Source organism: Marmota monax, unplaced genomic scaffold (assembly GCF_021218885.2).
Source record: "Marmota monax isolate L192 unplaced genomic scaffold, Marmota_monax_Labrador192_F-V1.1 WCK01_AAM20220418_F8-fsc00124, whole genome shotgun sequence".
Classification (NCBI taxonomy): Eukaryota; Metazoa; Chordata; class Mammalia; order Rodentia; family Sciuridae; genus Marmota; species Marmota monax.
Genome location: NW_026692505.1, coordinates 3,179,929 through 3,203,733, shown reverse-complemented (window position 1 = coordinate 3,203,733; position 23,805 = coordinate 3,179,929). Strand labels below are relative to the sequence as shown.

The 23,805-nt window shown below is 36.0% G+C and overlaps 1 protein-coding gene across 20 annotated transcripts in view; it reads left to right on the top strand.

The window, feature by feature from the left end:
- The window catches only part of Ptprd (protein tyrosine phosphatase receptor type D), a 2,207,759-nt gene that overhangs the window by 2,116,548 nt on the left and 67,406 nt on the right, over positions 1–23,805 (top strand). For all 20 annotated transcript variants that reach the window (XM_058579708.1, XM_058579705.1, XM_058579707.1 and 17 more), the window contains one exon: positions 19,583–19,706. In XM_058579708.1, coding sequence (XP_058435691.1) covers positions 19,583–19,706 — 124 coding nt within the window. The remainder of the gene's footprint in view (positions 1–19,582; positions 19,707–23,805) is intronic.

The following is a 23,805-nucleotide window of genomic DNA, read 5'->3' as shown; positions in this document are numbered from 1 at the left end:
ATTTGGCTATGCCATGGGAAACATTAGTCTTTTAATCATCACAGATGCAGCAATTGGAGTATTTGGCTTTAACTAAAAAGTTCATGTGTGCAGCATAATCAGAACTTAATTATTTCTCACTTGCTGAGTAAGTTTCCTTAATAGCAGGCATTCATCAGTCCTCCCCACTCCAGCCAGAGCTTCACGGAGACCCTTCATTTACTTTATTCTTCCTGGCTCCCTCTTCCTCTCTTCCCCCACCCCTTTTCCTTTATTGATCCTCTCCTTCCCCCTCCCTCCCTTTCCCTGCCAGTTTTGTGTGTGTGTGTGTGTGTGTGTGTGTGTGTGTGGCAGGGGGTGGGGAGGGAGTTTACTATGGATTGAACAGAGGTGCTCTAGCACTGAGCTACTTCCCCAACCCTTTTTATTTTTTATTTCAAGACAGGGTCTTGGTAAGTTACTGAGGCTGGCCTTGAACTGGCAATCCTTCTGCCTCAGCCTTTCTAGTCCCTGGGATTAACAGTGGGCCATCACACCTGATTTTTCTTGCCACTTTTAAGAATTTTTTCATAACTGCCTTTTTATTATTAAACTATGTAACATTTTTATATCATGAGAATAATACTTAGATTTCTCCAGGGTGTCATAGTACCTAGTGCTTTGCAAGGATAACAATGATAGCAAACACTCATATAACGCTTACCATGTGCCAGTGGCTCTTTGAAACACCTTACATATATTAACTCATCAGCCCTTTCAGGTATGTTCTATCAGTGTCCCTGTAGTACTGGATAAGGTTCTGAACTACAGAAAAGCAACTTGCTCAAAGTCACACTGAAAGTACTGCAGGGTTGGGATGTGAACCCACATGGTTTTGCAGGGGGTCATGCTGTGACTGCTATGCTATACACAGTTGCCTCTGATGGTTGATCTCCTTATACCACAGTTTTCACCATGGAAAATTTTATGCCATTCAATTTATTTAAGGTAGTCACATACTGTTCACATGATCCCAAATTAGGCATAATAGCCAAATTTCTAATTGATATAGTTATAATTTATTTGTTTACTTTCAATGTCAGAGACATTTTTTGAACAATAACACAAAAGAACTTGTTTAGCATTCGTTAGAACATTTCTACCCAGCCTCCCTCTTCATGTTCATATTTATTTCTTATTAAAAATTAGCAAGTATGAAGAAGACAAAGGGTTACAATGAATACCTGAAAAGTAATAGCTAACACTCTGTCCCAACTTTGTCAAACAGTATATTTGATTGTTTGAGTTAAAATCAACAATTCACCAGTCATATTCTATAATGACCCATAATAATACTGAACACCTTTGACTTTGGACCTTGACCATTCACTGGGAAGGTAAAGAGAAGAAAGAAAAGTGGGTATTTGAAGGGATTAGAAGGTGTAAAGACCTAGTCTTAACTCTCATGGAATGGTTAGTATTGACTTGTTTCCTTTCTTGGCATTTTAAACTGTAGATCAGAGTCTACCTACTTGTCTAATCCTGAAGATTAAGAAAAAGTGAAGACATTTTGGCAAGGTGCCCTCTTCTCCCCGGATGACAAGTCAGATTTCAGTGTCATTTAGATAAGAGCCTTGATGAAAGGAAAACTTCTTCACTACAATAAATTAAGCTCTATAAACCTATTTAAATGATACAAAACAACACCCTTAAGATTTTAAAAATGTCCTTTCATCTATGCAAAATATCCTCTTATGTTTCTGCATCTTAATTTTACATAAAAGCTGCTTAAGTGACTTGAAAAGATAGGAACTATAACTTTTCAATCAAGGAAGTTTGCCACATTTCAAGATGGCGGGAGTATGCAAACTACTTGCCCACTTACATTCCTTTCCATTAGCCTAAGGGTTTGTCATTATTGTTATTTGGCTTTCTTTAGCTCTAGCTTTTCTTTCTCCTAAAGGATAGGGTATGTATGGTGAATGTCGTGTTCATGAACTGATCAGGAGGCCGAAGCTCAAGTACCAGAGAGGTGATTCCACTAGGAGACCTTTGTAGAGTCAGTCTCCCTACCCCTCATCTTTTTACCCTGAAATCTATTTATCTGATTGTTATAAAATACAGTTCAAAGTTGATGTTATGAAGATCATATTCTCTGCCAGATTCCTCCGTAATTTTCCACTGTGTTGATGCCTCTTCGCACCCCACAGACTTAGGACCCATCTCCTCTGTTGGTTTGTCACTAGAGAGTGCAGACATGGCAGAGAAGGAGGACCTATAATTAGTATAGTTAATGAACAGTGAAATGTGGACTCCCTTTGTATTAAGAGCAGCGAGGGTGCTGCATTAGGAAAGGTGGGAGAATTTAGTCCCCATTTTCTCCCCTAATAATTAATCGACCTCCTGTCATCGCTTGAGACGTGAGGAGAACAAAAATTCTCACCCTGAGTGTTGGATATGGTAGATGTTGCTGTGCAGTTGGGCATTGATTTCCTTTTTTTGTTTCTTTTCAGTTCCTTCTGTATTGATCTTTGTTGTCACAGCTCAGGAATTCTCCTGTTGTCTTTAAAAAAAAAAAAATCCTTCATCAAATTCCAGAGATTTGAATCCAGGGTCACAAAGTTTCCACAGTGGAGTTAGAGGATTTGGGGATCTTTGCCTCTCAACCACCTCTGTCATTTTTATGAGAATATATTTTAAGGTGTTTAAGTGACATGGCTGAAGTCACTCAGCGAGTTTCACATCTAACATTATGTGACAAATCATGTTTTCTAAGTAGATTCCCCAGATGAGTAAGGGAAAATGTTTTCTGAGGGGAAAAGAAAGGCCAACTATAGTATTCCATCTAAAGTCATCCTACCTTGGATTTCTGCCTGTGTAGAACCCAGATTATAAGCAGTTCTAGAAATGTGAGTAATGATCAAGAACTGTGATAAAGTAGTAATGTTTATTAACAGAAAGAAACAAAAGCACTTTTAGAGCAAAAACAAGTTTATGTGATATACTTATATATTTTTACTTATTGTTTCATTGTGGAAATATGTCATTCACATATGAAACTCACAGTTTTAAAGTGAAGAATTCCATGGCTACACTTTATATTTGTTTCTTAAGTGGGTATATTATATAGAAACTAGGAAACCAGTATGTTCCCCATACACACACTTTTGATGAATACATTTGTTTTATAAGGGGAAGGAACTGAGGAGTTGTGTGAACATGGAAGTGGTAGAGTCTGAGGCAAGCTCCAATTGGAGGCTTGAGTACCAGGCTGAGATTAAGGGGATGCAGGGGTCTGTCACTGTGTATGAGGCAGATTTGACATGCTCTTTGCTGTGTTGAATGTCTGACAGTACAAAGCCTTCATCTTCTTACTCAGAGCCATGTCTTCACTAAAATTGAAGCTTCTTTAGGACAGGCAGTGAATCTTATTAATTAGGGTATCCCTGTGACCAGCGTGGAAAATGGTTCTAGAATGAATGTATGCAAGAGTTTAGGGGAAAAAATGATACGGGAGAATGGTTTGCTCTTGGTATCTCCCTCTGCCTAAGTATAGTCCCATGACAGCAAGATGCATGTCATTCATCAAGTCATGAGTAAAGATGCTTCATTAGCTGGTAATTCTACTGCTGTGCTGCCGCAGGGCTTCTGCAGACAGGAGCAGCAGCCTCCAGAGTGGTGCTACCCTCTGTAGCAGGAGGATGCACCTTTGGCTGTGCTCCATGGACCTCCCCTGGGCAATACAGAGTCAGGACAGTGCAGGAGACTGAGCCCCCTGAGGGCAATTCTGTACACAAAGAGGGAAACCCTTAACCTGCCTAAGTTGATGCAAGAGAAGAATGTTGATTATAGAACTCACTTTTCTTACTGACCCAGTGTCTGTAAAGAAAAACGATCTTGAAGATTTATGGCTGAAGGCCAACTCTGGGAGGGAAAAAAAAAATATCACTTTTCCTGAAATCGAAAATTCCACCAGCAAATTTCATGGAATAACAGTTTTTTTCCTCCCTGCAGTTTTATCATAAAAATATTTGCATGAAAAGAACATCTTTGTTTCCTTAAGAGTTCATCTGCTCTTGGTACTCATTTGCTGTTGAAGAGGGATATAATCTTTTTGTTTTTCATCTGTAATCATTCCCACAGCAACCAATTGCAGTGCCACAAACCAAGGATTATAATTTTCATCAGAGAATAAACAAATGAGCTCTGTGAAACAAAGCTGCTCATTTCTCCCAAACATCCTTGAGAACAAGGTAGACCAATTGGAAAAATATTAGCTACCTTTAAAACAATTTTTAAGAACATTTAATATTTGCTTGTGGGAGGTCTTTGTTGTTTCCCAGCTTTGCATTCAAGTCACTCATGCAACAGACATTTGCTGAGTTTTTACAGAATACTAGATACTTTGCTCGACCCTGGGAGTACTAAGGTCAGTTAAAAACCAAAGTTTAATCCAGAGCCACAATAACTACATTTTGTTAGGATTCAGTATAATCTAGCATGAGTTTTACTTTAATGTAATGCTTGGATTTTTATTTTTTATATTTTTACATTTACAATGTGAGGGGTGATGGGATTTTTTTTTCTCCTCTGACATTCAATAAACTCCAGGACTTAGAAATCCCATAGAATGCAGTTAGAGTGCTAGCAACTGTCAAAAATCTATTCTTCGAAGTCTGTACTTCCTGATTTCTTGGACAGAAAAATAAATCCTTCAAACTCTGAGGTTTTTGGACCTGTCTTAGAGAAAATTCATTTTTCTCCCTCTCATATTCTGTTAATTTGAATGTATATAAGATTAAGGGACAGAATTTGTTCTTCATTATATCTCCCCGGCAGAACTTCTTAGTTTCTGTAAGCTATGGGAGCAGTTAACAAGCATAGTATTGTATGTTATAGTTTCAACTAAAATTTTCCAAGCTAGATAAAATACATTCCTCCAGAAAGAAATGTGGATTCTGAAGTATCAAATAGATCTTTTTCTGTTTTTCCCTTATTGGAAATCATTGGCCAAAGGACTCTTGCATTTTAATATCCATATTGGAAAAAAAGACTCATCTCACAGAGCATTTATTTTGCTATTTGATGTTGAGCTTCTTTGTATTTTGTTGGCTGTCCTATTAAATTATTAGAGCTCATCCTCAAATTGGAGTAAATAAGACTTATTATGTATAATAAAAGCAAATTCTATCTAATTTTTCTTATAAATACTAGGTGTTTTAAGTGAAGTCAGATGTATTTATATTTTTTGGTATATAATTATGTTTAATTTTATTGGATTAATAAATACTTTTGATCTTAAGTCACTTTTACAGTAATATTACCCATAAATAGACATATATAAATCTCCTAGAAAGTTTATACCTATATAAATGTTTTCAACATTGGATTGGAAAAGAGAGATTTTTAATCTTCTAATATACTCTAGGCCTTCTTCAATTTATACAAATTTAATGGACTGTAGCCTGGCTGATGAGCTATTTTCAGTAGTCTTGATGATCAATATAAAATGCTGTAAAGTTGATGAATTTATTGCTATCAGCATCTATGGGGAAGGTAATCTGAAAGGGATTCGTCTCTTACTCTTGGGTTCAGAATTTTTTGTCTACATTTTAAGGTTCAGGATGTGAAAATGTAAGTACAAAAAAAATGAGTATCCCAATTTCTAAAGACTGGCATGGAAATTGAGGCAAAACTCTGAAATTATTAAAATTATATAAATATGTCTTACATATATTTTATATGCACCTGTACTGGGCTAGCTATTTTTTAGGCTACAAAGATATATGATAGGCTGTTTTTCTGTTCAAGAATTTGTAATAGAGTTGGGGAAATAAAAAAATTGTCAAATGAAAAGAAAAGTCATGAATTTAAATGTCCTTAAAATAAGAAAAATCAGGCTAAATCAGGCTCATTGCCAAGAGGACGGTCCATGCTGTAATGTCTGGTGGCGGGCACATGGGCAGATGTTTGGGAAATATCTCTAGGCAGGAGTGGCTGGGGAGAGTGGGATTTGAACTGCACCTTGAAAGAAAGGAAGGATTTAGAAAAACAGGATAAGTGCTCTCTGGCAAGAAATATCCCAATGTGGAGAACTGAGAATTGAGAACCTCTGACATGAGAAAAATAGAGCCAGGCACTGGAATTTAGGATTGTTTATTAGGACTTATTATAACCACTTTAGGATGAATATCAGGGTAGTACGCATCCAGAGGAATGCAACATGGGAAGCCCTTGGGAAGGGATTTGAAGTCAGCATCGGAAACAACATGAAACAAGTATGACTCATACGTGGAAACCATGCTATAATAGGCATTTAAACAAGAATCACCCCAAAGAATTCAATTAGCCATTTCAAAGAGAATTCCAGCCAGTCTTTGAGGTTTCATTGGTCACATAACGTTTGCATTTAGCTTGCAGTTGTCTCTGCTTTCGTCTTCATACCCAGATATCTGACAGTCAGGAGCTTTTGCTTGTATCCTGTTTAATGCCTCCTGCATTCCTTTAGTGTAAATATGCTTCCTTCATTGCAACCTCCATTTTGAGCATGTAGCCATTTCTCACACAATAGTAGACCTGAGACGAGGATGGTAATGCAGGGTGACAACTGCCATAATTTCCTTGTGTTCAGATTCAGTAAACTATGGTTATGTGGTAAAGCAGGCTACTTCTTTTGTTAATGACAGATTTATTGAAGACAAGCTTTCAGAAGGATTCTACTAGAAATCCTATTAAAGTGCTATCCATTAAACCATTAGACTAGTCATTAAAACTGTTAGTGCAGACTTGTTATTCATGAGTTATTGGTCTCTCACTATTCTCTGTAGTTCCTGCCAATACTATTCTAGCCTTTGCTCCATTATACCTATTCAGTTCCACATATGAATGTGCATCAGTTCTCTGTCCTTTCCTGCAGCATTTGTAATGCAGAGGAGAGAGGGAGAAGGAGGCACTATTGGGTTGGTAGAAATGAAGGAAAGATAGGGATTCTGTGTCTTTGTTCCTACTTTTATAGGGTAAAGATTATACTTAAGATGCCACTCTTGGATTTGATGAAAATTGGGTTAAAAATCTAACCAGACAGAAAGCTTATAGCTTGTCTTTCATTACCACAAAGTTTTGGAACCCGAAAGTTACTATGGTATATTAATGCATCATTAAACCAAAACTGACAGAGACATCTGGAGTTTAATCTATTTTCCTTGCTGTCCACAGCTTTGAAATGAGGACTTAAGCTTTATGATAGTAGATTTATAATTTATACACGGACGCATACTCTGTCTCTAGAGCATATTGGGTAAGAGCTCAGACCTCAAAGTCAAAACTCCCTGAATTTACAACACAGCTCCCCTACTTTATAGACTACCAGTGTGACTCACAGAAAGTGTCTTCACTCCTTAGGCCTCAATATCTCAACTGTAATATGGAGATAAAGTCTGCCTCTAACTTTAAGAATTACATGAGATGCTTTGAATAATATCAATACACTCCTCAACATCATCATCAAATAAGTAGTAGTTTAAACTGATTCCTTCTCACTTCTATTCTTTGGTGAGTTTGGAAGAAGATAGTCTAAGCTTGTGTTACCTCTTCAATATGCATTCTGTGTGTGTGTGTGTGTGTGTGTGTGTGTGTATGTGTACACGTGTGCACGCATTGCTGGGAATTAAACCCAGGGTCTTGTGCATGTGAGGCAAGCACTCTACCAAATGAGCTATATCCTCAGTTCTCAATATGCTTTCTTAATCATAAATCTACACTGAATATTGTTACCCCCGTAGACCATAAAACCTAGTTGATAAACTTGTTATGGACATTGCAAAATACCCTCCTAGGTGTTGAGCTCTGTAATTTGCTCCCTCTGCCTCTACCGTTACCTGAGGAAGGCAAATGGGTAGTTTTCAAAAGTGTTCTGAAACTCGGTTTTCTTCTCATTTCTCAAAATATTACAGTGTTCACACACTGAAAAACTGAAGAACACAGATAAAACCATAATGAAATGCATTAAAATTATTATGAGGGGCTAGAGTTGTGGTTCAGTGGTAGAGCACTTGCCTAGCATGTGTGAGGCACTGGGTTTGATTCTCAGCATTGCATATAAATAAATGAATAAAATAAAGGTCCACCAACATTTAAAAAATATTTTTTAAAAATTATTATGAACTTGTACATCCCAGATGTAAGTGCTGATAGTATTGGTATACAACGTTCTAGGTATATATGAGTGTGTGTGTGTGTGTGTGTGTGTGTGTATGTATATAGGATTATAGGATACAGTTTTTAACCAAAAAAACTGTTTATAATCTTTTTAAATTTAATAAAGTAAATTTAAAGTGAATATCTTTCCATATCAGTAACTACATAGCAATTTCATTAACTTTATACTTTTTTATACTATAGGTCATTTTAAGAGTCTCATAATACCAAAAGGCTCTTTTCAAGCTCCCCACCCCCCCCACTATTGTAATTTATTCTGCAATGGTTGTCACATCCATTTATCCAGGGAAAAGACTCATTTTTCATTTTCAAAAATTTTGGGTGGAGCCTAGTGTCTGTTAATGCATCTGAGATCTAGCCTTAGGAAATGGATGAATCAATGTCCAGCTCAGGTTTTTTTTTTTTTTTTTAATAAAAGTGCACAGTTGGATGAATGTTACTCCACTGGAGAAGGCAAAGTGACTCTAAGCCAGGCTTTCAGACCAAGAGAGCACCTCAATCAGGTCACTTTGCTCCAGAGTCTGATCCTTGGTCTTCCTTGCCTCAGTTCTATGGTCTCAGTGGCATGTTATTTAACTGTGACAACTGAATGCTGCCATTTTTACAGAGGCCCAGAGTCTCATGGTTATCATCCTCTGGTCCCTCAGTTTTCTGTATGTCTGTGACTGACTTTCCTACCAACTTGGCCTAGTGTTTGTTTAGATAGGTTAATCCAGGCAGATTTTTAAGACGTTAATGTATGTTCTAATACTTGGAACCTACTGTGTTTCTAAGATACGTATGGTGGATGAATTGTGTAATACTCCAGCAGTAAATCTGTGGTTCCATTTTTAGAGCACGAAAAAGAAAAAAAAAAGTAAGTCAAACCTTATCTTTCAATCGTGGTCTTAAAATAAAACATTGCACACCAAAGATGAAATATTATGTCTATAAAATGAGTTATCCATGTAGAAAATCAGTTCATTAACTTTGTTCTTTGCTCCACAGTTGAACACACATCCAACCAGCTTATTCACTAACACATTCCTCCCATCATCTACCCTGCCCCTAAAAAAGGAAAAAAGTGGTAATCTCAACAGGCCACATTGCTGATTTCTTTTTTCCAGAGAGCAGGGTACCTGTTAAAAAGCACACACTCTGCCCGCTTCCTTTTTCTCTCTTGCATGCAGCTCCCCACGTGAGTTACGTTTTCATTGAGTCAGGACAGCCATCTTTTCTCTTTCTGGTTTTAATATCTCACTGTTGTATCCCAAGGTTAAGGATGTGAGGACAGGTGATATAGTGTAGAAATTACTCATTACTTTTCCCCACCCACTTTTCCATGACACAGTCTGTAAGTGAACTTAGTATTTAGCAAAGCCTGACACCCACACCCCTGCACTCCTGACTCTGATGGTCATGACCCTGTCCTGAAGCTCATTTATGTGGGTAGGACAAAGTTGGGACATGTTCTAATCTGGGATGGCCACATAATTTATTGCCCCAAGTGGGAAAGAGGGTATTATTAATAATTACACCGGGACCACAGATGTAAACCAGGACCTAAGGTCTCTCTAACCAAAACCCTGCCTGCACCAGAGCTCTGTTGTGAAAATTTTTTCTTCCATCTCATCTGAACCCTTCCACTCTCCCCACAACTCCCAACATTTCTGACCTTGAGTCTTCTGCAGAGCACAGTTGTTATAACAGCTTTTTCCCCATTGTTTTTTAGTTTGTTTTATGTCAAACTGGTTGATTAATTGTATAAACACATACCGCTGGGGAAAAGAATTTGGTAGTGTGATCAATACTGAACTGCCACCTAGCAAGTAGCCCTTGTATGATACATGCGAATACTGAGTCGGAAGTCTGCAAGAGTTAGGGTCATGGCATGAAAGGCTGCTGTGGGTATGAGCTTAGGGTGTATTTCAAAAGTGCCACATAAGAAGGGCTCTTATGAATTAAACTGCAGCCTAGTGTGAACTGAGAGCCATTCAATTTATTTTAAATGATTTTACATATCTCCCATCTAATCCAGCTTGTGTTTACATTTTTTCCAGTTTTTTCTTTTTTAAAATTTATTTCTTTTAATGAGGTATATATGACAGCCACATGCATTTTGATTTATTATACACAATTGAAGCACAACTGTTCATTTCTGATTGTACACAATGTAGCATCACACCCTATGTGCAGTCTTACATGTACCTAGGATAATGATATCCATCTCATTCCACCATCTTTCCTGCCCACCCTGCACCCTCCCACCCCTATGCCCAATCAGAGTTCCTTCATTTTTTCCATGTCTCCACCCTCCCTGTCTTGGATCAGCATCCACCTTTGAAGGAGACTCTTACTTAACTAATTCTAAGGTTCCAGAAAACAGTCATCATTGCCCTGTATCCTGCCGGATTCATTCTGCAAATACATTTAAAAATGAACTATATGCTAAATGCTGGAGTATATAACATCAGAGAAATCACTCCCCTGTAGCAATATTCTCAAGTGATTCCAGCTTTTTCAAAAGGGTTGCTATGATAAATTATCAGTGTAATTTCTAATACAATGTTTTAGCTGGAATAGTCTTTAAGAATATCACGATGTTAAAACACTGTAAGGGGCTAGGATTGTAGCTCAGTGGTGGAGTGCTTGCCTCACACCTATGAGGCACTGGGTTCGATCCTCAGAACCATGTAAGAAAACTAAATAAATATAAAGATATTGTGTCTATCTACAACTAAAAATATTTTTTAAAAAATACTGTACAGGACTGGGGTTATGGCTCAGCGGTACAGCACTCGCCTAGCATATGGGGGGGCTCTAGTTCAATCCTCAGCACCACATAAAAATGTATCGTGTCCAATTACAACTAAAATTATATATATATATATATATATATATATATATATATAAACACTGTACAATTTGAACAAAACAAATAAATTTTGGAAATAATCTTTTAGTTTAGAAAGAAACTCTAAATTCTAAGTTGTGTTAGTTTGAGTGTTTATAGTTTGCTTATGTGCAAGAGAACAGTCTACTGAAACTTTTGATTGTAAGTACTTTCTAAGATACCTAAGCACCATGGGAATAAGTAATAATGATCAGCTTGTGTGTCTTCTTTAATTAGAAGTTTATATTTAGTATGTTATATTGCTACCTTTCCTGCAAAGAATAATATCAACAGCAAGGGGGCTTCTTAGTACATATATATTGTGCCCAAAAGGCACTTGTGGGAACTCCTGTGTTTCAACCAGATAGTTTGTACAAAATACATTTGGGGATGAAATGAGGTAGAGAGTTTTTTAAGTGATTCTTTGGGATTTTCTATGTTCTGTCACAGACTTGGAGAAAGCGCCAGTTTTTCTCATTTCATTTTGGATGTAGAATTTTTTTCTGATCCAGAAAATAAGATTAGAATGGCATGGACTGAATATTAACAAAGTTGATTCATGTTTCAGTTTTGAATTTCATCTTTCCCCCCACCCCTGTCCACATCTGAAACTAAATATGGGGGAGGGAAGTATTTAAAATCAGGTTAAAACTTCCTATGTTTTATGAAAAAGAGTTAATGTTATCACTTAGGAAAACTCCATCTGACTTTTAAAAACCGAGATGATGATTTATCTTTGCTGTTTTCCTTACAGTGTTGCTTTTTAAATGCTGAGGCAGTATGAGTCACAACAATTATGGAACTGAGCTATTCATTCATCAGTTGGTTTTCTTTTGAATTTACTTATGCACTGTTTTTTCCTGAATGATCAGTCCTCTATTAGCAAATGAAAGGAAAATGTAAGAAGGATATGTGGCTACTTGTGCACTTGTGTTATCTCTGCCCCAAAGACGGATTAGGTTCCAAATGATGTAGATAGATTGTCATATAGTAAGTAGAAGGGAAGAAATGGATTTCTTTGTCTAAATTAATGGAGCAGTTCCCTAAGTTTTGTGCTTAAAAGTGAATATGAAGTTTTATGTCAGAGTAGATAGGATTGGCGTTAAGGAGAAAGCAGACATTGCTGGGTTGCTAAGATTGCCCTGGGCCAAGGGTGTTCTGACAGGAGGCTGTGAGTGTGTGCAGGCGGAGGATACAGAATATCTAGCATTCTTTTAGTGATAACTCTGCATCAGGTGCTCTACCCTTGATCCTTTTGTGTCTTCATAAATGCCAGCATTAACAAAGGGTGATGAGGAGTGAATGTTTTTATCTTACTAATTTTGTGCCCAAAATGGGTGCTATTTTTCATGGGAAAGAAAGGTTGCAACTACAAAATATTCAGTTTAACAGTACGCATCGATTGCTTTCAATAGATCATTTCATTTGACTGTTACTTATGTACAATTGCTATATTCTCTAATGTTCCTAGAGTGCACAACCAATTTTAATTCCTAATATCAATCCCTTGAAGATTTGCTGATCAAGTGACTTATATTTGTAAATTATTGTAATTGCTTTTTACCAGTTCAGTCAACTTTATCTCTTTTTTAAATTTTTTATTCTAATTTGTTATATATGACAGTGGAATGCATTACAATTCATAAATTTCTAAGAACCTTTTCCTGTCCTCGGCTGTCTGAAATTCTTTAATTCTTTTTGCTTTTTCAAATAGCATCAGAAATCCTGATGTGTGAACTCTGTCTGTAAAGTGATTTTCCGTGATACTCTGGTCCTTATGAACATCAACTATAAACCTGTCCAACCCTTTCTTCTTATTCATTTTATTTGATGTAGATGATAAATAGATAAAAACTAAAACACTAGAATTAAAACATGTCACTGCTCTCACTGCACTAAAACATTGCCTTTGGGAACCAGGAATAACTTTTGCTTTTAGTATTTTGCAAAGTGTTGGGCATATTAAAAAGGAATGCATAATGAAAACTCTGGCATTTTAAATCTCCATATCTTAAAGGTGCATGTTTTTTCTCAAACCCTTATTTGGAAGGATCTCTCAAAAATCCTTTCCACAGTCACATAAAGTAGTAAAACAACTTATTTGGATTCCAGAGAACACATTATGTTGCCCTACTGAGTTGAGGAATAATCCCGTGTTTTTGTCTTTATTGAAGCTGTTTTTCATCATTTTGAATCCCTGGTAAATGAAGATAATTTTAATGTATGTCTAGGAGTATCCTCTTTGAAATAAACAACTTCTTCCTTAGTGCTGAGATGTGATTCAGAAGAAAATGTTTACCAAAACGTTGCCTCAAATAATTACTTTACATATTTAAATGACTCACTATGAGTGTAGTTTATCCTTTTTGCCTCCCTACGTACCAATTCTAAAAAAAAAAAATGTATATAGAGAAATATTACTTCAAGCAACTTTCTATATTTGTTACCTAATATGTTGCAGTCAGAATTTCAGATCAAACCACTGGGCAACATATAGAGTTGATGTAACTGTTGCCTGGAGATAAAATTTAATTGTACAAAATATCCGATTGGAGCACTTTCAGCTACCTTTGATAAATGTGGTACATTTATAAATCTTGTATGTCTTTCCTGCTGTTAAAGGTGAGGAACTTCAACATTCATTCATTAATTAACCCTAGGAGCCTGGAAAAATTTTTTGGTGGAATTCTTTACACTCTAATGGTAGCCTGGATCAAAGGTGCCCTTATAAGGAAAGACTCAGTAAGATTTGATAACTAATTGGATCAAGGGAGATAAGAGGAGGAGGGCACAAACCTAACACTTGGAAGATAAAGGAAAAAGGAAATAGAGCAAACAGACCCAAGTTACATGACCTGACCCAGTTAATCAAGTGCAAAGAGAAAGCTAACATGCTGCTCTCTGACTCTCAGACATTGCCCATCACTGGACTTTCCACCCCTTTCTCACATCCAGTTTATAAAGTATTGTTGGATTCAAAGGAACTCATGCTCTTCTTTGAAGAAAGTACTTATTATGCCAACTGCAGGGCTTTGCCAACAGTGCAAAACACAGCCCTTCCCAACCATGCAAACATGGGTCTTTTTCAGATGGATATATATTAACTTACCATTTTCAAATAGAGAGTATGAATGAATAAGAATTTTAAAAGCCTTCATTGCAGAAACACAAGGTCAATAGCAGATTGTTCTAAACCTCAGAAAGAACTTGAGAATATCTCAGCAAACCACACTGAGTAAGAGCCAAACAAGCCCGCTAATGGAGAATGATGTGGAAAGATAGTATTTCTCTCAACGTTGAGGTCTTTGAAAGTTCAAATCCCTATAAAAATGATGGTCTGAACTCTAAGTTTGGCTAGTGAAGTAGATGGTCTATTTATTCTGTATAATTAAATTTTTGTTAGTTGTTTTAGAAACACAGAAATAAGATGAATCTCTTCTCTTTTTTGTGGTTTCTCTTTGATGAGTTTCTAAAGGAATATTTTGAGGTTTTTTTCTTCCTGAGGTCAAGAGTGGAGTGGAACAGGGTAACTACTATTATGTGGTGTTTTGCATATGGGAATTATATTTTTCTTCTGTGTAAGCATTGAATTCTGCAGTCTATTGAAGGACGTTGCTTTTAGATGATAAAGATCTCAGCTTTACAAAAAAATCACTTTCATATTGGGATGAAGTTTTACTCAGTGTCTGTAATCTGATGTTCAGATTTATGGTCACTCTTTTGTTCTGTGTTTAAATTACAAAAATAGATCATCAGTAGTCTACAGAGTCTATTCCCAGCCTTCTTTGTATTACATTTCAGAGAAACAACCAAAAGGCAAGTGAGTGACAGTCAAAGAATTTTCTCCAGCTTAGCTACAGAGGAGCATAACATGGCCCTTTGGCCCTCAGACTTGGGGGCCAGAATGCCTAGAACCCAAACCTGGCTTCTTCACCCACTATCTGTTTGACTGTGACATAGTTACTTCTGTGTACCATAGTTTTATTCAACCACAGAATCGTGCTAATAGTGGTTCTTTTCTACTTCTAGGTTCTTTGTGAAGGTAAAATAAGGTTAATATGTGAAAAGCAGAAAGAAAACAAAATTTTATCTAAGTGTTATTATAAATATTAGTTATAAATATTTTCTTTTGAATTCTGGCTTTTTAATCAAGAGTGCAGTGCAAAATTATAAACCTTTATGTTACATAGCTTATTTTTCCAATAACTTATTTTAAGACAAAGTTCTTGTTAAAGATTAGAACTCTCAGACCATCACGTTCAAGTCTAAATCAATGCAAAGTATTTGATGTTACCAAGTGTCGACTTGGACTCTCTTTCTTCTTTAAATCACTCACAAGGAAGATTTTCCTTCTATTTGGTCACGTTTTTCTCAGTGAAGCAAAGCTATTGAGTTGAAGATCTGTTAGTATTAGGGTGATTTTGTCAAAAGCTGGAAGGGCAGCCCAGCACCAATCCAGCAGACAGCAATACTTAGGTATCTTGGTAATGTTTTAGATACTATGTAACACCCACCCAGGATTCTGTCTCAAGGAACTTATTGACTGAGTAGAGATCCTTCTGGTTCATGAACTCCTTAACAATTCCACGTACAAATGTCGCATAGTTCATAAAGAGTCTACTAATCAGATTGGTTGAATAAATCTACTTTGTTTTATTTCCAACTTGCAAAATTCTCCTCAAGGGAGATTAGGAGGAGAAAAAAAAAAAAAAAACCTAGCCAGAATTCCAGTTTCAGAAGTTAGGACTGTGGTTTGAGTGCTGGGAAGGCAAGGATGACACACAGGAAGTGTGTCTAACCACAGGATGAATAGAAAGAGTTGAGAGCCAGCCTCACAAACAGATACTGATAGCAGGTCCAAAGAACGGAATTGAGTCCCTTGGGAAAAGGGTGCTTATTCCACATTGTTTTGAATACTGTTGTGGTGACTGACCTAGGCTTACCTTGTAGTAGGAAGATGCATGGTCAGGGTAAACCAGCTAGAAATGTGAGTTCCAACTGGAAGTCAACTTCTGCACCCCTCAAGATCTACACTCCTCTTTCTCTGTGTAGACTGTTTCATTCATCCTTAGCAGCAAAGGAAGCCAAGGAACAAAGAGGCAAAGCAACCATGCATCCCTTACACTAAGAAAAACCTAAAAAATGGGGTTAGAGAATTAGGATCTTATTCATCTCTGATGTTTGACTCATTATCATGGACAATGGAAACATGATTTTTCTCAAAGTTTTTTGTTTTTTCCCCACAAAAAATAAAAAAAAAAAATTAAAAAGTTCGGATACCTTACCTACTTTCAGTAGTTATTCTTCTTACTGAGTTTACTGCTCTCAGCATTCTGACAAGCTCCAAAAATAATGACCTATGCTGTGTATTGTTAAACGTTCAGTCAGACAGATAGGTCCAGATGGATGAGGGCTGTGTTGCACACAGACAAGTCAGCATTATTTAATCAACGTTTGTTTGATCCGTGTAAAACAAGTATAAATGTAAGCTGCGTCCCATCTGTTTTATCATCCACGTGAAGCCAACCTCATTTTTAAAACTTGATTCCTTATGTAATTGTCCTAGAATGACACAAAATGATAAGTTGGGAAGAAATATCATTCGGAATGGCGAGGTAAAGGATAGTTATACTTAGAAGTGCTTCATGTGTTGAGCTTCCTCGTTTTGCACTGGCATTCTGGAAGGTTAAGGAACAGAATCACCCCCTAGTAATTCTCAGCTGAGCTCTGAATCCACACAGACCTGAGTTTGAGGATAACTAGGAGTCTGTGTGTGTTGAGCCAAATTTCTTAACCATCAAGTATCACAGTGCCTGTCACAGAGCAGACTCTCAGTACGATTTATTCAACTAATCTTTCTTTGTTTCAATTTCCTTGTCTGTTAAATGGGGGGAAAATCAATAGTTACCTCATAACAATTGTAAAAATTAAATTATATTGTATCTAAAGCATAATGACTCAGCAGCCATTATTATAATCATCCTGTTACTTGTAGGTCATTTTCTCATGGACCACACTTTAAGTCGAAGCATATTAACATGTGGTACACAGCTCATTTTTCCATTTCCAATTTTTGAACAATGTAGGTATTTAATAAATCACACAGAGGGCTAAGGATATGTGGCAAGAGCAGAAATGAACAGGAATTAACTGTGTGTTTGAGTTGATAGATGCAATTTTATTATTATAATGAAATGTATGCCATTTTATACATATGTGGGAAATCTTTGTCAGAATAAAACAAGGTAATCAGAGAGTAATAGAGTAATACCTTTTACCAAAAGCCACTATATATCAGTGACCTTAGCATCTTGTTGGGATATCTGAGGGGATAATGTGACAGTGTCTTTACCCAGTAATATTTACTAGTATGAAGTGGAATATTAGTGGTAGTTTTAATTTCAGGATTATGCACTTAATTTCTAAGCCATATGATAAAGGGTATTAAGTATTAAAAATTTTGGTACATGGTACATTGAAGATCTCATACTGTGTTCTCTAACTTCCATGTTATATAGAGAAACTACTCCATGATTTCTCTTTAAGAACTTTTCTCAAAAACATGTATTCATTAATTCTATTCATTTATTTTTAAAAAAAAATCCATCAAACTATTTACTAAGCCAGATACAGTGTAGATGCAAAGATCACTAAAGCTATACATGTAAGACTATGACAAGGAATTTAGAGTTGAAGCTATAAACTCACCAGAGCCAGTAGAAGTTCTTAGACGGGGGCCTGACTCATCTCTGCACTTTACAAAGCATCTTTGACCACAGTGTGAAGAATGGATTGGAATAAGAGGTTAGAGAAGGGATTTCAATGAGACAGCACATGCTGAAGTTCTGGATGTAAGGAATGGCATTGGGATTGTGGATTTAGGACCAACCTGAGATAGTTTAAGGTGAGTCTTAGTCATTGAATTGAGCTATTCTGTGTAGAGCAGATTCAGGACATGTGAAAACTACTTCCTGGACATGTGAAAACTTCAGCTTCTTTAGCTCACGGATTACTTGGAGAGAATTGTGTTCTGCAGGGGATGGCATACATTCCCTGGAAGAACAAATTAGAAAGTCCTTTGATAACATTATTCTTTAGACCCCAAAGTCATGGATAATTATTTCACTGAATACTGTTCAATGATTGCCTCTTTAGATTAGCACAGGCTAAGAATTTTTTTTAAAAAAGGTTTTATATTCCTTAGTTAATTTGAGACTGCATAGTTATACTGCTGATTTTTTTTTTTTTTTTTTTTTTTTTACTATTTGGAAGCTATTTAAGAGTTGACAGGCTTAATGTGCTATACTGTCATGCTATCCATAGAAAGCATTCATCTTTAATATGATAGCAGTTGTGCATGTTTTACTTTCAACTTCTGCAGATACATGTAAAGGCATAGAAAATATCTAGCATCAAAAATAACTGCTAAAAATTCTATTACCTTTTAAAAAATATTTCACCTGGATGTAAACCTATATTATTATTATTATTATTATTATTATTATTATTATTATTATTATTGAAACCTTGATTTTGATCACTTAAAATCATGTATGTTATTATTCAACTCATATTTCCATACAGCATGAAATTAGAAATCTTAAAAAAGGTGTCAGCATCCTGTGATGAAAGAAAAGATGTTTTGATTTCTTAGCACAGCTGGAAATTAACAAGTCCACTAGAGTCTTATTTGCTCTTGAAATAATAGTTCTACCTATAACGTGTGTATATGTATATATGTGTGTATATATAATATTTGTACAATGTTTATGTTAGATTGTTCAGTAATTTTGTTTAAATATTTTGGTTGAATAATTTCTTGGAACATCAAAGAAATTAAAGCTAAAATAAGAAAAGAACTAAACTTGATGAACAATGATAACCCAATAGTAAAAGGAAAAAGGATAAATAGAAAAAAATACTCTATCTGCATTGGGTTATAAATTTACTTTCTGACTGTGATGATTAATTTGACCTCCCTTTGTTTCTGTTATTGTTAGCAGTGTGAGTTGTACAAATTGCCCAGTGATAATTGCCCATAGTATGTTACAAAGAAACAGACAAAACCCTAAGTTGCCATTAAGACATGAGCATGTAGGAGAAGAACAGGCAGCATAGCCGGTGAAAGACAGTTCAAGTTAAAGACTGGGCTTAGATGCACTTAGGAAAGTGTAATCAAGATTAAATAATGTTCACAGAACTAGAAGGAATATCGAACCAAGATAACTTGTAACTACAGCAGCAGAGAGGAAAATGGAGAAGTAAAACTAAAAACCTGCCTTTCCAATATTAACAGGACATCCATATTGATTTTTTTTTCTTTTGAATCAATGTTGGTGACTATCACTGTTTCTTACTATGATTAATCATTTTGTGTTATGCTGTTTGCATTAGTGTTCAGCTTCAGAGCTAGAGTGGTCTTGATGGAGTGTGACTTCAGAATTTTCTTTTTAAATCATGTTTGTTACTGTGATAAATGCCTATAATTCTGTGTTATTCACTATTGATTTTGTATGTGCTGTTTTTCTTTTAAAGTCAATTGATCCTGGCCAGCAGTTCACATGGGAACATTCAAACTTGGAAGTAAACAAACCAAAGAATAGATATGCAAATGTAATTGCATATGATCATTCCCGTGTTCTCCTATCAGCAATAGAAGGTAAGGAAATGCAGATATTATTAATACTGTTATTTTGGGGGACTTAAATACATACATGAGAATTTAGGTTTAGCTAAGTTATTAGCCATGTAGGAAATTACTTACCTAAGATTCATATACAGTTTGTTCTCACTCTTTCCTATACAAATACATCTCTTACAGATGCACAGTCTCACTGATACCATGACACAAGAGCACCATCCCTCATTACCTTATTACTTCCACCCCAGACTTGATACTGTAATTGATGTTATTATAGGGGAAGCAAATTGGGCTTGGCTTGTTTACTGATGGCTGTTGAAGGGTATGAATGAATAGAGGATTGTCAGAAGGGGCCCATAAATGAACTGGCTACTTAAAGAGGGAGAGAGGATTGATTGTTTTTAAATAAATTTGGATATCCACTGGGGAAAGTTTGAAGTTTAGGAGTTGGTGATGTAATTAATATAAATTAAGTACATTGGAAATGTTTGGTGTGTCTAATTTGTGGACTGCTTGGTAATCTGTCTCTCAAAGCTGCAGTGGAAGTATATTCTAGAGAGAATGATTAATTGAGGATTACTCCTGAAACATACCTAGCTCTCCTTCAGAATGCATGGAAAGAGTAGTTTTCACTCACCTTTTTCTAGTAGTAAACCCCTTTCCCATGCCATAGTCGAACATTTTAGGAGTCCTTGCTTAATATTCAGCATTTTCTTAGTCTTTGGGGTTATAGTAGCACATTGGATTGAAAAGTCCTTACAAAAACAGTTTGTCATGCCATTCAAACCCTTCTGTGTATCACGTAGCCAGCCAGGGCTACCACCTATCTCATAACCATGCTCATCCCCACTGGTTCCTCAAGGGCTTTGTGTCCTCTTCAACGGGTAGGCTCACTGCTTAGTTTGCTGATGTCTTATAAAACATGGAATAATACTAGCTTCAGACCCAGCTCTTCTCAGGACTTCACATTTTGGACATTTTCACCTATTTTTGTTCATGTATCTTTCCCTTTTTGTTTTTTGCTTCCAAAAACGATGTTGACTTCCACCTTATCTCATAGCTCTGACCAAGTCCTGCCTGCCTCCTTAGTGCCCAAGATTAATTTGAAAGCGGGACTCTGCTTCAAAACTTTCCTAATAAGCACCAAGGCAATGATACATTTATTTTCAGATTTGGGAGAGCAAGAAATAATCTTTCAGCATTTGAGCAGGTTCATATCTGCTGTCTCCTATCCTCAAAAGGGTGTTGTGTGTTATAAATAGGCTTTTAAAATTCTCACAATTTACTTTTGATTGCGGAAAATGTTATAGGCCCTTTTTTACTTGATCAAATATACTAGGTGTTCAAGAGTTAAAATCTCTCATCCTGGATTAAGTTCATCAAGTTTCACCAATGCTAGTTTAGGCAGCAATGCTAGTTTAGGCAGGGTAGTGTCAAATAGGTAATTTCTTATTTTCAGGTTGTTTAGAAACTATAATTAGTATATGTAGAGGGTTTACGTTTTATATGCATATTTCTCATTTTAAAATATAAAAAATAATAACAATTTATCATCTCAGGTCTCTTCAATTATTTCCATAGTAAATGTAAAGCAAAACCAAGTCACAGAGAAATCATTTTTTTCATTAGCAAAGTAAGGAAAATTATAGAAATAAAATAGACGAATGTAAGATGAGAATGAATTTGGCATGGAGAGAACTTTTCACTCAGCCTTTGCTGTATTATAATGTTATTTCCACTCAGAATTAGGTCACTCAGTACTACTAGCTCCCTATATTTTTGGCACTTTGTCATTATTTTTCTTAACCTGTTATTTTCCACATCTGAACCACGAAGTATATTGAAGAATAATAAAAAAAAGAACCTCCTTGAACCTTTATTATGATAGTTGGAAACGTATGCTCATTTTATTCATATGCTATTTTTACAATATAGAAGCAAAAGCACTTGAATCAGACTAGAACCCGCCTTTTTATAGCTCTATGCCCGAAAATATACCCAAAATCTAGAGCTGACCTAGAAACCAAAAGTCTTTCAATTTGAAGTGTTACACAAAAGGTTAGAGCATTTAATTGAAGTTTATGGGCTGCACAGAAAGCTTTAATCTAGATTACAACCATGAACAGCACTTTGTCTTCAACTAAGCCCTAAACAGTAGGTATTTAAGTGTACAGTCAATCATTCTATATCCCAGACCCCAAAGACAGAATGATGGCGACTGGAACCACATGACCACTACCTGAACCCTCTCCTGGATGGACAGGTTTGCTAGCCCAGGACCAGATTTTTTGAGTGTATTAAAATGTTAAATGACTTCATGCACAATTTGTAACATGTAATGGGTTCCACCTGTGTCACCGACTGAAATGACTTTGGTTGAGGGCCTTAATTTGGGCATTTTAGTAATTCTTCCAATAGAGCTAGCCTCTCTCTCCTTATTATACTGCAGAGTGATCTGACAGATACTAGAGAAAACACTAGAATTGGCTGCGGCGATTCATGTTGTCTTTGTCTTTGCTTAATAGAGCAAACTTTTACTTTACTTCAATTGAGAAGATGACAGGGGGAAAAAATATACAAAATTGGGAATTGTGTGTGGGCACCAACGTACTCATTGAACTTCTTGAAAGCAGTGACATTTCATGACATGTTTCCAAATCACACTCATTTTATTTATGCTGAGAAAAATGCGGAATGAATTCAAGAGAGTTCTAAATACAAAAGCCTTTCAATTGTTGAATTATAATCACTGTAGAAACTCAATTGCATTTTTGACAAATCCAATTACCACAGGGATACCCTCCATATTTAAGCAGTTCTTAAGATAAAATAGTAATTCCTAAATAAGAGAGGTAATAAGAGTTATTTTAATGGTTTAAGAATAAATATTTTCAAATAAAGATCAAAGGGAAGCTAATACTGATGTATGCACAATCACAAAATATAATATGTTAATCTCATAATCCAAAATTGTTCATAAAGTATACTTTTATTAAAGCAGGAAAAGAGACAAATGAGAAGATGAAGAACAAGGAAATCTGAGTTTGGGGCATACCTCTGTCACTAACTAGCTAGGTAATCTTGACTTTATGATTATCACTAATCTCTTTATTCCTGAATTCTAAGAGTTTGTCTTATGTAGTTTTTGTATCAGTTATTTATTTATAGAATACAGCAACCTAATGAGGTAGTGGCATAAATATATTACTTGATAAAAAAGTACCCATTAGAGACAAGAAAACTGAAGCTCAGAAAATGAGCCCAGAGTTGTTCCACAAATAAATAACGTAGCTCACATTAGAATCCAGATCTTCTGATTCCTCCACTGACCCACACCAAAAAGGAAGCTTTCCCACTGATAGAGGATGCCTATACTCTATCCACTGACAGAGGGTAGACTATGCCTAAGCCAGTTAGTATGGATCTAAAAGCCCAGCCTTATCATTTGACATTAGCCCCCTATGGCTAATGCAGACATTACATTTTGTAATTTCACTTTGTTTTATCATATGAGTAATCTGATATACTGACACAATATGGGAACATCAGTGATCCAAATGCATCAGAGTCACAGCACTGCAAATAAGTACAAGTGCATCTCTACCTGACTCTAGGTGATCTGCTCACCTCAACTGCCTTCATATACTTCTCTAATTTCTCATAAACCCAGAAATATCAATCAGTGGAAGGTTATTTATTGTAATGCCTTATAACTAGCAAAAATTAATTATTGCAGTTCTAGGTTTTTTAAAAAAGAGGTTTTTGTTCTAAAATATAAATAATATTCATGGCTGCCAGTGCTTTATTTTCCTTAGTAGGATTATAATTAACATTTCACTTGAAAAGCCATATTGGCATGATTTTTTTAAGTTGTTGGTCAAGTCTAAATATAAAGCAAAATTAAAGTGCTACTTTTCAATTTGGCAAGCATGGGTAGCTATTATATGGTAGATACCTGTCATAGATTTTATATGCATTACCTACCCTGTTCAAAACAACATTAAGTCTAATTATTACCATCAGAATTTACAGATGAGGAAACTGGAACATAAAACAAAGTTAAAGAACTTTTAAGATCAATAGCTAGACGTGGCAGAGCCCAAATGGTAGTTGGTTA